The following is a 17,375-nucleotide window of genomic DNA, read 5'->3' as shown; positions in this document are numbered from 1 at the left end:
GATTTTGTTTTGTAATTTTCAGAATTAAAAATAGAAATTAATTAATTATTTTTTATTATGACTTGTCCATAAACCACTGAATATATTCTTAATATATGGCTGATCTATCATATCCATAGATCATTTGACATTTTTCATTCAAATATGATTTTTTTGAATTTTTTTATTTTCAGAATTAAAAGTAAATATTAATTACTTATTTTTATTATGATTTATCCATAAACACTGAATATATTCTTAATATATGGCTGATCTATCATATCCATAGATCATTTGACATTTATCTTTCAAATATGATTTTTTTTGTAATTTTCAGAATTAAAAATAATATTAATTAATTATTTTTTTATTATGACTTGTCCATAAACACTGAATATATTCTTAATATATGGCTGATCTATCATATCCATAGTTCATTTGACATTTATTATTAAAATATAATTTTTTTTGTAATTTTCAGAAAATAATAATAAATAATATTTAATTACATTTTGTTATGATATAGCCCTAACTCTAAGGACTGAATATATTTTTAATATATGGCTGATCCATCAATTTTATAATTAAAAAATGAAGGTATGTTTTACACTTCTGTTACTAAATTTTTTTTCTTTAATTTTAGATATTAATATTTTGTGTTGAATTGAGTTATTAAATATTGATGTAATTATAATTTTAATAAACATTGTTTAGATGTTCACATATGTTGAGTACTTGAGTATGATGCGGTTCCTCATAAATTCTATTAAAATATATTAATTTAATGTATATATCTTATTAAAGCCTTATATTTAGTGTTATTACTGTATTTTTATGCTATATTGAAGTTTTTATAGTGTTCCTATGCGTATCTTAATTTTTCTTCGATATGCATTCGTATTCAAAGCGTATCTCGACACGTATCTTAAAATTGCCTTCTTGATACGCTAAGCGTATCTGATACTTTGAACCTTGCTCATAGAAATTGCAATATCAGTTTCAACTGATCCTAGGATCCATGATGCAATTTTTTGCATTATCAATTTTCCATTGATTAAGAGTCTTAATATCTGAATCATCAGGTTTAGCTACAGTACAGATCCATCCAAGTATCCCCAAAGTCCCTTTGCCTTAACATGGAATTGAAAGTTAAACTTCCACAAAACATATTTCATACCATTGAACTTGATAGGGAGAACATCCATTCTTTCTGACACCATTAAAAAGGACAAAGAACAGCAGTGCACACTTCCAAAATAGTAGATAGACTTCAAGTCAGAAGGTAGAGAGACAGAGAGAAGTACCTTTCAATAGATGTTTAGAAAAGGAAATTGTGATAGTCTGCTGAACCCAGAAGTAGATCGAAACCCTTCTAGATCAAAACTGATCCAAACCAAACCAAAGAACATCAATCAATCTCCTATAGACAACACCAGATCTAAAGATTCAGGCCAATCTGATGGCACAGCAGTCCAGAGAACTGGTCTGTATAGTTGTGATCAAAGCAGCCCTTGAAAAGGGATTCAAGGGCACTCGAAGGCTTCCCAAATACTGTTAGGGAGGCCCAAAATGGACAGAGAGAACGCTAATAAAAAAGAAGCTTTATGCAAATCAGATCGTGGCTTTCTCTGATACCATGCCAGAGAGAGAGAGAGAGAGAGGCAGGGGCTTCCCTCCCTGCTCCTCTTTTTGCTTCTCGTTTTGAATGCATGAGCAAGTTTTAACACTTTTATGTTTGCTCGTTTTACATGTCAGATGGGCTAATATTCTTGGAAGATGCTTGAATATTTTGGCTGCTGTTTTTTCTGAAAATAGCATTCTTTTTATTCTTTGTTATATAGATTATTTTTATCCTTTATATTGCCTCTTTACTATTTTCATTGTGTGCCATTCAGAAGGTCAAAGTCCTTGATGTGTAGTGCTATGTAACCTTTTCAATTGCAGCTTGGAAGTCATGGATCGAATCTGACCGAGGAAGAACTTGAGACACACACTATATCTGCTTGGAAAGAAGGAAAGATGTTTCTTGATAGACAGGTTGATGGGCATGGGAGAGCATTACCAAGGCGTCTAATCCATGTGAGTGCTTAAGCCTTGATGTGGTATTAATCCCGCATTCTTTATTATTCATATGGTTTTCACTGGTGCAGGACAATGGAACTTAAAATTGATTTTATTCTAGGCTTAAGCAATTTCATTTTTTACATAAATTTTAATAAGTATGCATAAATTTTATGATCACCAAAAATTGGTGGTGTAACCTCACAATAGTTTTTGTGATTTTATACATTTCATTAAGAGCAAATATTTTCTCATAGTTGTGTCTGTGTTGATGAATAATTGAATGTATGTCATTAATAAGAAACCACCATGCCGCTCACCAAGGTGGGCAGCAGGCCAAAGAGTACATAATAACTTTCCACAAATGGATCCTCAAAACAGAAAAAATGAAAACAAGTTTTTATGGATTACAACGTCTTGTTCCCTCATCCAACAGATAATAGTTTGACAATCTCCCTCCACTTCCACATCCTCCATTCCATAGTTGTCAAGGCGACAAGGCGCCCTTGGAGGCTCGCCTCGCCCAGGCACCAAGCAGTTTTGCATACTGTGTAATAAAATACTTTTTTTATATTGTTATTTATTTTGAGATTATAATTATAAAATAGACATTATTAAAGAAAAACATTCATTTTTTGTGTTTATAAACTAATTTTTTTTATTATTTTCTTATTTGGTAGGGTTTAATCAACACAAACATTCCTAACTGCTGTATTGAACCCTCAATGACTTCAAAATCTGAACCAATAAGTAAGGGAAGAACTTAAAATTTTGTCTAATCAACACATTTCTTCTTCTTCTTCCACCTTTTCTTTTCTTCTTTTCCTATAACAAAAATAGGGGTTCAGCCCCTATATTTTTTGAATTTTTTTTCCTTTCTTCTCATAAATATGTTGATTTTCTAGACTTAAACATGAAGTTTATAATTTTCTTATGAAAATTATGGATAGTTATTAAAGAAAGTTGGTTATGGAACCTAGGGAACTACCCTAGGATATGTGGTTTTTACTTAAAAAAATCCTGGCGCCTTGAAAACTATGTTTTATTTCCATGCAGCACCATCAGTTTTAACCCTTGAATTAGACCCAACATTTCAGCCAGCTAAGCTGAGAAGCTAAGAATTATGATGCCACAATGATCCCTAACAGCTCTCCCTACACCAATGGGTTCACCCCTGAGGGGTGAGGCAGAGATCAATGGATATACCTCTGAGTGACTTGATGCAAATTGAAGGTTCTTAAGGTAAAATGCAATAGATGAAGCTTGATAGTTGATTCAGGTGTTGAGAAGAGAGCAAACTTCTGATACTGTGTTAACAGAGGATGGTCTTTAGATATAGTGAAACACGGTGACTTAAATCCTGCTTAAATGGGGTATGGCAGATGACAATGATATTCCAGCTGAATGTGGTCTTTAGATATAGTGGAATATAGGGAAGGACTTTTACAACAATTCCTGCTTAAGTGAGGTATGTTAGATGATTATGATATTCCAACTGAATGCCAAGTTAGTAAAATATGAAATGTTGGAGAAATTTTCTTTGCTCATTTTCTGTAAAATTCATTAGCTATGTTCTATTTCTGGAATATGAACATGTGGTATTTTCAATGGAATATTCAAAGTTCTTCTGGCATGTTTATGTATGTACAGGCTGGACCATATGATTCTTTAAAAGATGTTGCCTTGAAACTTCTAAGAAATGAGGTGGCAACAGTTCCTATTATCCATTCTACTTCTCAGGATGGTTCATTTCCACAACTATTGCATCTTGCTTCCTTGTCAGGAATACTGAAATGTAAGTTTTATTTTTTGGTTTACTAATTGATGAGGAATGCTCTATTGCTGACTTAAAACTTGTAATTTGCAGGTATTTGCAGGCATTTTAGACACTCTTCCAGCTCCTTGCCAATCCTGCAACAGCCTATTTGTTCAATTCCTTTGGGTACATGGGTTCCAAAAATTGGGGAATCAAGACGGCCATTAGCAATGTTGAGACCAAATGCATCTCTTAGTGCTGCATTATCTCTATTAATTCAAGGTAGCTTTCTCTTTTTCTTGTTTTTTTTACCTATGCTTATGGTTATTAATTTGTTAAATTCTTGGAGTTTAATGCGCTGAATTCTGTTTCATGTCTCATATACTTGTGTCTTTTCATCAAACACCTTACTACCAGTTGGGTTTATGGTGCTTCACTTCAAGTTATACAACAATGTTTTTTTGGTTTTTCTGTGTACATTTTTTATGCTTTAAAAGAATTAAGGACTAGTTTTTTCATTTTTCTTTGATCAATAACTGTAATTTTCATTCAAGTATAAGAGTAGGAGTACAAGACAGAGAAGGCAGTGAGAGATAAGCTCTCTTGTCTTTCCCCTCAAAGTAAAAACAAAAGTTTACAACTGTGCTCAAAATAATTGATTTCTCTCCACTCTTTGTTTGGCTAGAGCGTCAGTCATAGAGTTTGCAGTTCTTTTCACCCATTGAAACCTAAAATCCATATTCCTAGTAATCCATCAAAGTTTCTTCTTCTCATTGTTGTTATGTTGTACCTCCACATCCTAGCTTCTTCTCTCTGTAACACTGAAACACTAGTGGCTCTGGTTGGGAACTAGTAGCGAATTGGGTTTGGGTGCTACCAGATTTTGATCTAATCAGTAGATCAGAGATGGGGGAGAATGATTGATCTTGAAATTTATTTGCTGTAATATGGAGTAGTTTTTGTTCTTAGTTAGAGTTTGTTTTGATGTGTCTAGTGAGGTTCCATCTTGTCACTTATGGATTGTAACTCACTTTTTTTTTGATTAATGAATTTTCACTCTCTTCAAAAAAAGAAAAAAAGCTTCCTCTCTCTGCAGCCACATCACAACCCTTTTGGAATCCTGCCCTCTGTAGTACCCCTTCCATCAAAGCCATTACTTCAGCCCTTAAAGAGTCTTCCTCACCAGCTGGGCCCAAAAATAAAGCAATAACCTTATCTTCGTTATCCCCGAGAACCCCTCCAATTCTAGACAAAGTCAGATTGCCCTAGTTCAATCAAAGTTTAATGTGATAAATCCTCTTTCTGATGGTGACCAAACAGAACTGATAACTTGCTTATTAGAAGTTGAATCCGCCACCTCCTTCCAATTTCTAATGATATCATCGAAGGACATATGTGAGAAAGCATCCATGGATTTAAGCTAGAGAGCCACTCTAATCAAAATAGTTTCAATTAAAGCTTCCTTTCTTCTTTCCTTTTCCTTAAAAATTCTTGCGTTCCTTTCTATCCACAGTGGCCAGCAAATTGCTGCTCTACCCCACCTCCACATATGTTTTCCTTTTTTTGTTGGACATGGAAATGCTGTTGTGGCAAAGAGATCTTTTGACATTATTCGGAGGAGTCCACTTGCACCCAAATAGAGAGTAAAGCCATTCCCAAATTCCTATAACAAAGGAACAGGTATTAAATAAATGATTACAATTCTCACTGTTAGCCTTGTAGAGGGTACAACAACGAGGAGATAATCAATTATTTTTCATTGAACACACTCCTTTTGAGAATAGTGTGAATGATGTTTGTTATTGTGAAGTCATATTCTCTACTTGTATAGCAACGAGTTCATGGCTTGATGAATCTTACCAGAGTGATGTTTTTTCTGTTTATTTCTTTCGATAGTTAAGTGAGGTAGTGTATACTAAATAATCAGGAAAAGGGCCATTTGAACTTGTATATGGGGACTATGGTTAATGAAACAGAACTATATACAATGAATCCATGTTTTGCCTTTTATACATCAAAGGAGGGATTAAAAAAGGTTTATATTTATTTTTACAATTGGAATGCTTGTTTGATATGAAGGAAGTTTAATGGGCTCTTTCTGTGCTTGATAGGCTAGTTACAATCAATATATTTAGGCTTAGATTTGATTTGGATGTTATTCTATCACCTTTGAAGCTAGCATTGAGAATTGGCAGATAATCCCAATTGTTCGCACTTACAGAGGTAAGTTTGAACAACTCAAGGGGGTTTGGGGGAGCCTTCGAAGGCACTTGGGGTGAGGCGGTGGAAGTAAGGTTTAAAATGTTCATGTTGGTGGAAATATCTATCATTAAATGGAGAGGTTCGTGGAAGCAAAGCAAGATGGAAGAAAGTTCTGAAAGTTGAAGCTAAGGACTTTTTATTTGAAGAGATGGGGATCAAAGGGTTGCTGAGCATGAAGATCCCAGGAGGTAAAGAAGGCTACTGTCTTGCTGGTGGGACTTGAAGTGATAGAATGGCTTAAGGAGTTTGTGATGGGAGCAAGCTCCAAAGGTAAGCAAACAAACTATAGGGCGCTTAGTTTAGAAGGAAGAAGAAGGTACGGGGTGTAATGTAAAAAGAATGCCAAAGGTTTGTTTATTGCACTTCAGGAACGTTTTTGGGAAGGATGCAGCTAGGGTGCTTCCATGAAGGAAGAAAGGGTCAAGGCTGGAAGCAAGTTGCAGGGTTGCTTGGTGATTTCCTACTCCAATTGGAAAAGATTGAAACACTAGTAGGGAAGGAGCAAAGTCTGGTAGTTGTAGAGAAGGAAGAGGAAACTTCAAATTGATAACAAATGGTGGAAAGGAGGAATAGGGAAGAAAGTTTGTGGTCAAGAAATCAGCCCAACTGGAAGATTGGTAGAGGTGATCTTGTGAGAGTTAAAGTTGAAAGAATCAATTGTTATTACCCCTTTTAATAAGTGTAAGGCTTTGCTTGAAGTGGATGAAATTAAAGTTGAAGCCATGGCGTTAAGTTTTTAGTTGGAGGCAGGTGCCTTCACAGTTTCAAAGTGGGTTCCTCTTTCAAATACTAAAAACCATAGTATTGAGGACGGTGTTATTGTTCTTTTTCTAGGTCTGCCATTCCACCTTTGGAGGGATGATGTGTTACAGTCAAGAGCTTCGATTTGTATTTGCTAGATTAGATTGAGTCTTCAATTACGATCTCCACTCTATAGCTCTCAAGTTAAGTGGAGTTAAACCTAATGATATCCCAAGAAGGGTAGTGGTAGTAAACTAGTAATAGATGGACTTTCTTACCTTGTTTGGATGGTGTTCTCCATTGAAGTGCAACTGTGGAAGGAGGGCCGCGGGGTGGAAGAATAAGAGACCTAAATTGAGGAACTTGATGGGAAGGAAGCCCAAAGATCAATGGGTGAGTTAGAGCGAGAGGTGTGCTGGAAACTCAAGAAGAATTGGAAGAAGTCCTATTAAGAGATGAGTTTTCATGGAGGCAAAAATAATAGACATAAGTGGATTAAGGAAGGGGATGGGTACACTAAGTACTTCCATGCCTTGGCCAATGGAAGGAGGAAGAACTTTGTGGGTAAGTTAGAGGTCAATGGGGAAGAGTTCACTTCAAGTGGAGATAGCTAGAATCTTTGTGTAACACTTCAACTCTTGCTTTAGACGACCCTTGAACTCTAGGCAAAGCCTGGAAGATCCGGAGTGGTCAAGGTTGGATGAAGAAAGTTCTCGATGGCTTGAGAGAAGTTTTGAGAAAGAAGAGATAAAAAGCGGTTTTCTCAATGGACAAATAAAGCTCTAGATCCAGATGGTTTCACGATGGCCTAATACCAAGATTGTTGGGATGTGATTAAAGATTATCTGCTTGAGGTCTTTTCAGAGTTTGCCAAGGTTTTTAAAACCGAATCGGACAACGAACTGTTAAGGGGTCTGGTTCTCGGGTCGAATGGTCCGACTGTTCGAACCGAACGGATGACCCATTTTGACAAAAGAAAAAAATAATAAAAGGCGGACAAAAACCGCTGGACGGTTCGAACAATTTGATCTCTCGGGTCAGCGATTTGCTGACCAAATCAATGGTTTTTGGCCAAAAAGACAGTTCTGGGGTAAAACGGAACCGGTTAGGTGACCGGTTCCTGGTTTTTCCAGTCCGGTCCGGTTTTGAAAACCATGGAGTTTGTAGATAGGCATAGAGTTAGTGTAGGGGTCAATGCTACCTTCTTAGTGCTCATCCCTAAGAAATCTAAAGCCACACCCTAAGGATTTAGGCCCATTAGTTTAGTTACTAGTATCTAAAAAGTTTTGGCTAAGGTATTGTCCTTGAGGTTTAGAAAGGTGCTTCCCAATTTAATTAGTCAAGCTCAAGGAGTGTTTGTGCAAGGAAAACAAATTTATAATCATATCTTTATTGCTAATGAGTGCATGGAGGATATGAGGAGATTTGGTTGTCAGGGACTTGTGTGTAAGCTTGACTTAGAAAAAGACTATGGCCTGCTGGATTGATTCTTTCTCCTAGAGTTGCTTGAGTTTTGTGGTTTCGGGGATAGATGGTGTGATTACTCAGTTCTGGTCAATGGTGTGGGCAAGGATTACTCAGTTCTGGTCAATGGTGTGGCCAAGAAAAAGACTTGGGGTGCTTAAATTCTTGTCATTACTCAGTTCTGGTCAATGGTGTGGGCAAGGATTTTTTTTTTTCAAACGTGTAGAGGTTTGACACAAGGTGACACACTCCCTCCCTTCCTTTTTACCCTGGTAGCTGATGTGTTTAGTCACCTAATCTCAAAAGTTGATAGGGTGGAAGTTATTAGGGTATTCGCAAATCCAAAGGAGAGTCACTTTTGGATTCTGGTACTCACAAAATTTGAAAAAAGGTTGGCAACATGGAAAAAGAACTACATCTTTGTGGGAGGGAGTTACCTTGATTAAAGCCACACTAGCTAACTTACCAATGTACTTTCTCTGTCTTCAAAATCACTTCTAGGGAAGTTGATGAAAAATTTCCTATGTGAGTCGGGGATCAGAAGAAGGATCACTTGATAAAGTGGAAGGTTGTTTGTCAACCTAAAGAGGAGGGTGGACTTGGATTTGGGAATCTAACTTGCAAAAATGTGGCCTTGTTGGAGAAATGGTTATGGAGGTGGCCATTGGGGGGGGGGGGGAGAGAGAGAGAGAGAGGTGTTATGGCAGGTACTTGATAGTATTTATGGTCGTTCAAATAATGGCTGGAACCTGGGACGCTGGTGTATCTCAACAGGCTACTTTGGCTTTGCCTTGGAAAACTATTGCTATTATCCTTAGTTTCACAACTTCATAAGGTCTGGTGTTTGCTTTGGAAGTTTAGTATTGTTTTAGGATGATGTTTGGGTGGGCAGTTGAGCTCTAAAGGATCGTTTTCCCTCCCTATACTTTATTTCTCTTTACAAAAAAAGAAACTGTCTCTATTCCAGAGAGGATTAAAAGATGATGAGCTTGTTAGTGTTTTAGATCTTCTACTTACTCTTGGTGATGTTTGTCTAGAATCTTCCAAATCAGATGGAAGAGTTTGGTCTCCCTCTCCGAACGGTTCGTTTTCAGTTGCTTCCTTCATCAAGTCCCTTTGTTCTAACCCAACCTCCTTGGGTTTTCCAGTAAATGAAGTTTGGCATAGGCCTATCCCCCTAAGGTTTCTGTTTTTTGTTGGGGAGTTTTTCATGGGAAAATTAATACTTTAGATAATGTGTAGAGGAAGGGACTTTTTATGTGTTTGTCTCTGATCTAGTGTGTTCTTTGCAAATCAACTGGTGAAGACTACTATTATTTACTAATTTCCTGCTCCTTTGCTGTGGCTATTTGGAATTGGGATTTTTATCTTTTTGGGTGTAGGTGGAATCTGTCATTAGAAGCCAGACTATTGCTCGAGTCCTCAACTTTTGCTTGGCGTACAAAAAGAGGGAGGGTAATGGTAGAAATGCATTAGATCAGCTTCTTTGTGGACACTTTGGGAGGAAAGGAATGCAAGGATTTTTCATGATAAGGAAAGAACTTTGACAAAGGTTAAGGATTGTAGTTTGACTAGGACAATACACTGGTTATAGACTACAACTTCTTTTCAGTCCTACTCCTTTGATGAGTTGTGGAGAAGTTGGACAGAAGTGTTTAGTAGCTCCTCTTGCAAGAGGAGTATCATTATAGATTGGTCTCATCTGCCTGAAGGTTTTATCAAATTAAACTTTGATGAAATAATCAAGGTAACCCTAGTTTGTTTGGTATTGGAGGGGTTCTAAGAGATAAGGATGGCAATATCTTAGTTTTGTTCTCGTGACTTGTGGGTAGAGGCACCTTTAAAAGGGCTGAATTAATGGCAGTCTTACAAGGGGTTTGACTAGCTAGTCAACTTACTCTGGAAAATCTAATAATTGAAGGTGACTCTAAGGTGGTTATTCGATGGTTGTTGGCTCCGGACTTGGCTGCTTGGGTTTCTAGTGATATTACAAAGAAAGGCAGTTGGCTAACAAGACCTATGAATGTGAGATGCCAATGGGTGAGAAGACCTCTGTTCTGGTGTAATAGACTTTTCTTTGTTTCTTAATGGATGTATTTTTAGCCTTTGTTTTAGAGTAAGACTGCATCTCGTGCCTTACTATGGGATGCTTGTAACAGTCCTATCTTTTGATTATTGAATTAATATTTTTTCAATTATCAAAAAAATCCAATTTCCTATGATTTATGCACTTTCCAACTACATCTGAATCCATATCTAAGTTTGTGGCTTTCTTTGCTTCAGGTTTAAATTGGGAGTTTGGATTTAGAAGAGGTCTTGGGGAAGTTGAATGTGAATCCCTCATCCTTCTTTTGGTCAGACTTGATTCAATGTTTTTTTTTTGGATCAAAGTGTGGAGGACAGTAGGGTGTGTTCAATTTCTCCGGTTGGCTCTTTTACCCATATTTAGTCAACTTTTTAATACAGCCTAATACATTGGGGGTTAACTTTCCAGTGAAAGAAATTTGGAGCAAGCCTATCCCTCCTAAAATTTAGGCCCTTTGTTGGGAGGTCTTCCTTGGAAAGATTAACACCTATGATGTGCTGTAGAAAAGAAGGCCAAACAAGTGCCTTTACCCTACCCTCACATGTGTACCCTTTGGAAAGACAATGGTGAAACTATTACCCATATTTTTATATCCTGTCCTTTTGTGCTTTTTATTTGGGAGTGTCTTTGTTCATTCTTTGGGTGTGAGGAATCCTCCTCAGGATGTGGTGGGTCTCTTTTATCCAATTTTCTTGAATATTACTATGGGAAGCAATGAGGGCGGCTGTGATATGGACTATTTTGGAAGAAAGAGATGGGAGAATTTTAAATGAAAGGAGTAGGCCTGAGGCTGAAATCATTGACATAATTAAAATAGAAGCTGCACACTCCCGACTACCAATTATATAAAAGCTGCTCACTCAAGAAAAGGAAAGACTAGTTATGGACTGGAAACTCCCGACTACCAATTTTATTTAACTTTGATGTAAAGTTTTATAAGTAATCTTGGTGTGGCTGGGCTAGGAGGCGTCTTTTGAGATCCATAAGGAAATGTGCTAGCTTTGTACTCAGGATCTACAGGGTATGGTGACACACTGACAGTATAAGTGCTCAGCTTAGTACATGGATTAAAGTTTGCTAAGCAATTTGGATTCCACAATCTAGAGGTGGAAGGGGATTCTTAGGTGGTCATTTTTTGGACAAAAGATGCAGCACCCAAATCCCTTGGGTCTTTAGACATATGTTTTGGGGGATTCAAAACATTAAAGGGGACTAAATGTTTCTTTCAACTGTCTGAGAACAACAAATGGAGTGGTAGATACACTAGCTAAACAAGGGTCTATTAGACAATAAATGTTTTGGGAAAAATTGTAAACTGCTGTTGCTTGGGGTGGAAAATTACTCCCACCCTGTTCTAATCTTGACGTTTGCCTAAATAAATTTCTTTCTAATGATAAAAAAACGATGCATAGGTAGACCCTTCTAAATTATCATCTTGTTCTAAATAATCAAAACTACATGATAGAGTGAGTTCAAGCAAATTTAAATTCATAGAAAGTGCAAACGATTCTAATAAACCAACCAAATAATGCATCATACAATAGAAGACTAAGACTTAACTTCATGTTTGAACTTTGAAAGAATTTCAAGCTGGCTCAAAGTGATGATCGTATCCATTAGGTGGCCAATAACATTGATACCAAAAACCTAAAATATTGTTGCCAACTTTTGTTATAATACTATTGGGGGGAACATGCCGATTCTAGTAATATTTGTTGTCAGTAACCTATGAAGCAAAAAAATGCCAAAAAAAGCAAAAGAATATTAAACATAATATTAATAAGAAATATAACTTAAATTTTAAAATTAATGTTTTAAAAAACCTATTACCAAAAATTAAAATACATAAACATAACATGTAAAGCATATTCAAATGAAAATTTAAAAATAAAATCAAACACATACAACATTTTCAATTATGTAAAGCCCACAATCTCTTTTTTTTTTCCCTCAATTGCATTACTTCAAGTAGCTAATGTGATGTAAAACATATTACATTCCTGATTCTATGAGCCACCATTGTGCCATGCCGCTCAAGGCAAGCCCAAACAAGTCCATGTTAAGGTCTTAAATTCTTTTTTTTTTTTTTTCTTTCAATTGCATTACTTCAAGTAGCTAATGTGATGTAAAACATATTACATTCCTGATTCTATGAGCCACCATTGTGCCATGCCCTTTGAGGCAAGCCCAAACAAGTCCATGTTAAGGTCTTAAATTCTTAGTTCTCAAACAAAAATTAATGATTTTATGATTTTAATTGCTTTTTAAGAAGATATTTTAGTTGGATGAATGAATGAACAACATTAGCAAATAGGGGGTTCTTGGAGCTTTGGTGCGTGGCACAGGGGTCTGGGGTGGAGCCCTTGGCCCAATGGCTAGGTTCAGAAATAGCAAAAAAGCGTAAAATTTTCAAAAGGGGCACGCCTAGGCTAAGGTGCATCAGGCACACACCTAGGCGTACCAGGCGTGTGCCTTTTGAACGTGCTGCGCCTAGGAGCTAGGACATGGGCGAGGCACCTACCCTAAAATGTGCCTTGCCTGTGCGCCTAGGCACGCCTTTTAAATCACTGTTTAGCAGGGTGTCTTATCATAGTTTTTCTGTTTCTGCTTTTCTTATGTCACTGTATTTTTCTCTTTGCAGCTCAAGTTAGTTCAATACCAATAGTTGATGATAATGACTCACTACTAGATATATATTCTCGAAGGTAATCTCTCTTTCCTACTTATAAGATGTTGCTTTTTCTTTTGTGCCTAAGCTCTAGATTCAGTCTTCAGCTATTCTTCTGTATTAATCGATATTTCTTTATTTCCTTTACAGTGATATAACTGCTTTGGCCAAAGATAGAGCTTATGCACAGATCCAGCTTGATGAAATGACTATCCATCAGGTATTTGGAATACCTTACAGTCTACTCCATCTTAATTGCTTTGATTCATCTTGAAAGTGGGTAGATTGTGAAGGAGTATTGTCATCAATCATAAAAGAAGATTATAATTTTCTTGTGCCATGCCAATTGCAGTCATTTTATAGGGTTATGAATCTAGACTCGGACTTTTTTACATGCCTACGAGAGGAAGGGCATTCTTCAGACAATGTTAAATTTATGAGATGCTACTTCCATGTGCTGTGTGACCTTGCACTGGCTCCTTAAGCATCCAAGGATCCCCCTTGGTTGCAGCCATTAGGTCTATGGTTTTCTGGAATGTGGTGATGTAGAGGTTCTCTTAGATGCTATTTGCATGTAAAAAGAACTGAATTTCCTTTGTGAAATCCATATTGTTGCATCTCCTGTTCCACATTTTTCCTGGTTAAGTGACCCAATTAAAATGATTGAGGACCCGTTTGGTTTGCAGGAATAGGGGTATGCAATCGGAATCGGAATGGACTATTTCGGTTCCAACTGTTTGCTTGTGCAGAATCGGAATCCCATTCCCATTCCCATTCCTGCTGGAGTGGCATTCCCCCATTTGAGGGAATGGTCATTCCCTGCCCCTCCCTTGGGAATGAAATCCCATTCCTGCTGATTTTAATTTTCATTCCCATTCCTGTCTGAACCAAACAGACTATGGGAATAGACCATTCCAATTCCGACTGTGAACCAAACGGACCCTGAGAAAGTGGAGGAAATAATTAGGTACTTTTTTGGAATCAGGGAACCAAGAAGCACTACATGGTTGGCTTAGAGCTTTGGTTAGGGAAGGCAAATCCATTGGAATCAGCCTGAACTGCTCATTCAGGTGGATCCCTAGATCGGCTAACACCCTAGCTGACAGCTTAGCTATAGCATGAGTAGACCTGTTCATGGGCCGGGCCGGTCTCGGGCCGGGCTTTTACTGTGTATTAACAAATTTTTCTAAGGCCCGAGCCCGAGCCTGGCCCTCATAAAAAGCTCAAAGCCCGAGCCTGGGCCTGGGCCCGAAATTTAGCCTATTCTATTACTATTATTAATGTTGAAGCGGCTGAATAGAGAGAGAGATTGAAATTATAAAGAAAAGAATAAAAATATATATATATTAAATTATAAATATATATTTTAATAAATATTATATTATTTATATATTTTATATAATATATAAAATACATATTATATATTTTATAAAATATATAATACTAAGTTGGGCTCGGGCTGGGCTTTTTTGACAAATCCTGAGCCCGGCCCGGAACACAGTTGGGCTTACTGTGTTAGGCCCGAGGTCAGGCCCGCGGGCCTTATTATATGACCAAGCCCGGCCGGGGTGCAGGCCGGGCCAGGCTGGGCTGTCTGGCTACCCGGCCCATGAACAGGTCTAAGCATGTACACGGATTCATTTGGGGAATTCCAGGGTCAGGAGTTTATCTGTAACTCTAAAATGTAGAGATTCTCACTGTACATGTGTGCTTTGATGTGTCAGTTTTCTTTAGATTTGGTGGTTTATTTATACCATCCATATAAAGAACATGAAGCATGTAAATTTAGAGGGGATATTAGGTGCCAATCTCAACTTTTAAGGGAATGAATCCATGTCATCATAGATTAGACAAGTGTAGAATGATTTACTAGTGAAAGTTTTGCGAAAGTTTGGTGTCCAAACCTTCTCATCTTCCTCTCCTGGTTCTGTAGTAGTCTAATTTAGTTTCAAAAGAGAACCTCTAGAGGATGGTCTTCCCAATTGGTAACATGGAGTTGAAGACCACAGTATCTTCTATCATGTTGATATGAGAAGCTTTCTTTGCTGACCATCAACCATTTTCACTGTCAAAACTTAACTTAAGAGTCAAAAAGGTCCAGTCCATCCCTATCCTTAGCAAGATCAAACTTATTATTTGGGCTTTACATTATGGCAGTAAGAAGATGATGCCACTATTATATTGATGATTAAATCCTTTTATGCTTATCTCGGGAAACTTGGACCGGTAGAAGCTTTTCTGGTGCTGTCAGGCCCTTATCCATGCCAAAATGTGCCTAGCTTATTCTCTGAACAGAGAGAGCATGCTCAGCTTAGAAATCCAATGATCCCGTGCTGATATTTGTCAGCCTTTCATGGTTATATTGTTCCTGATCAAGTATTTGGGATGTTTTGAGATCGATAGTTGGGGTATGTTAAATTATAGTGTTTATTGCAGGGTCCTTTTAGTCTTTTTCTATTCATTTATGTTTCTCATTGTTTCTTTCTTAGCTCACTTAATCAAGGGTAATAATGTAATTATGAATATTCATTAACATAAATAATAAAATGGGTTGCAGTTGAGACTCTCAAATTCTTCTGTCTTCAGCCCTATTTCCTTTTCAATCTTCTTCTCTTCTATTTCTCTTTGTCCTGGGATTCTCCTAGGATTTTTCTCCATTTATTTTGTGTTTTTTACAGGTCTGATCACAGGGTGTTCTCTGCTGCAATATCTTTCTTTCATTAATGATTTGTTTTAATTTTTATTATCAAAAAAGGGTAGCATCCCTGACTGCTATTATATTGTGTTCGATGGCATCCATTCTTTTTGTTGTTGCATTCAAATAGAAGAAAAATGTTGGATGTCATTCTAGATATTTGTTTTTTCTTTAGTCTCGTATGCTTTTGGTGGGTAAAAACTATATTGTCTTAATGCATTCCAAATATCAAAGGTTATTGGACCTCTAAGGAGCCAAATTACTAGGATCATGGGAATCATGGTCTGAACTACGAAATTAGCTGTGTACTATGAACTATTTACAGCTTAGTTGCCTCTGGTTGGTGTTCACATTGTTTTAGATATTCTGAATTGTCTAATTTCAGAATACTTGTTTCTTTGGTGAGATGAAGAAATTGAAGTTTAGTCCTAATAACAAGGAATAGATATAAACAATTAACCATGTATCTGAGAACTCGATTCCTTTCTTGCCCTTGTTTATTGTAGGCGCTGCAACTGGGACAAGATGGAAATTCTCCTTATGGCTTCTTCAACGGCCAGAGATGTCAAATGTGTCTGCGTACTGATCCTCTGCATAAAGTGATGGAACGGTTGTCAAATCCAGGTGAACCTTTTTCATACTTTTTTTTCTATTATTTCCCAAGTGTTAATTGTTCATGACTGGCTCTTTATTGGAATCTTCAACCCCCAAATTATTTGTGGGTTCAGGAGTGAGGCGGCTTGTAATTGTCGAGGCTGGCAGCAAACGTGTAGAAGGTATTGTTTCCTTGAGTGACGTGTTCAGGCTGTTGCTTGGTTAGCTGGAAGTACCGTGTAAGAATTTCATAATAGGAGTGCCCTGGTGTTAATTGGAGAACCTACAATCTATGGTGTCATTCATTACTCGTCCTGGCCTTTTTCTGTGCATGCCTCACTGTTGTTCGTGGGCGATGGATGGTCTCATTTATTTTGGAATCTTTGATTGGATGGGCCTCAGGTTCGAGAGCCTGGTCTTTATTAGGATAAAAGGCTGTAGAGGTCTGTAACTTGAGGGGATTCATTTTTTTTTTCCTTTTTTCCCTTCCCTTTTTCATTCTCCCCTAACCCTAATTATTATCAACTCAATTCTGCTGCTGATATGGTTGCCCTGTCTGCTCATAGTTTACCTACTACTAACAGAAAGTAGGAAGAAATGTGAAAACAAACTCAACGACATTGGTGACGGGTTGTCATGATGCTATCTATGCCATTCACTGTAGTAGTGGTCATGGTTTATGCCGTTACATGGGAATTAATATTGTGGGTAAAGGGATCATTTGTCTATTCATTACAAGTCAGGTGTTTTGTGCTTCTTTTGTTTTCTCCAGTATGAGTATGATAATGAATTGCTTGCAACTTTGAATTTGGAAATCACGAGGAGGCCGACTACGGGAAAAAAAGGAACATGGGTCACTTGACATTTAATGCAGTATTATTACCCAATATTTTTCTTTCATGTTGAATTCAATCTCCCCCAAGCGTTGTGTAGTTTATAACCTCATTTCCTGTGATTCAGGCAAGTCTCAAGTTATAACCAAGTAACAGAAAGCAATTTTATGACATGTATCACAATTCTCGTTATGTTTTGAATGCGCATGGATACCTGGGAAACATTAAGAAAATTG

The 17,375-nt window shown here is 37.2% G+C and overlaps 1 protein-coding gene across 4 annotated transcripts in view; it reads left to right on the top strand.

Annotated features, from left to right (window-relative positions):
- LOC104599026 (sucrose nonfermenting 4-like protein) overlaps nucleotides 1-17,073 on the top strand; it is a 40,811-nt gene extending 23,738 nt beyond the window's left edge. For all 4 annotated transcript variants that reach the window (XM_010261396.3, XM_010261395.3, XM_088900765.1 and 1 more), the window contains 7 exons: nucleotides 1,924-2,058; nucleotides 3,691-3,835; nucleotides 3,908-4,078; nucleotides 12,991-13,054; nucleotides 13,168-13,237; nucleotides 16,219-16,336; nucleotides 16,441-17,073. In XM_010261396.3, the coding sequence (XP_010259698.1) occupies nucleotides 1,924-2,058; nucleotides 3,691-3,835; nucleotides 3,908-4,078; nucleotides 12,991-13,054; nucleotides 13,168-13,237; nucleotides 16,219-16,336; nucleotides 16,441-16,532 (795 nt within the window). In that variant the 3' untranslated portion in view covers nucleotides 16,533-17,073. The remainder of the gene's footprint in view (nucleotides 1-1,923; nucleotides 2,059-3,690; nucleotides 3,836-3,907; nucleotides 4,079-12,990; nucleotides 13,055-13,167; nucleotides 13,238-16,218; nucleotides 16,337-16,440) is intronic.
- The last annotated feature ends 302 nt before the right edge of the window (nucleotides 17,074-17,375 follow it).

This window comes from Nelumbo nucifera, chromosome 3 (assembly GCF_055504915.1).
Source record: "Nelumbo nucifera cultivar China Antique chromosome 3, China Antique-T2T, whole genome shotgun sequence".
Lineage (NCBI taxonomy): Eukaryota > Viridiplantae > Streptophyta > Magnoliopsida > Proteales > Nelumbonaceae > Nelumbo > Nelumbo nucifera.
The sequence above is the reverse complement of the archived record's forward strand: the minus strand, read 5'-3'. Positions and strand labels throughout refer to the sequence as shown.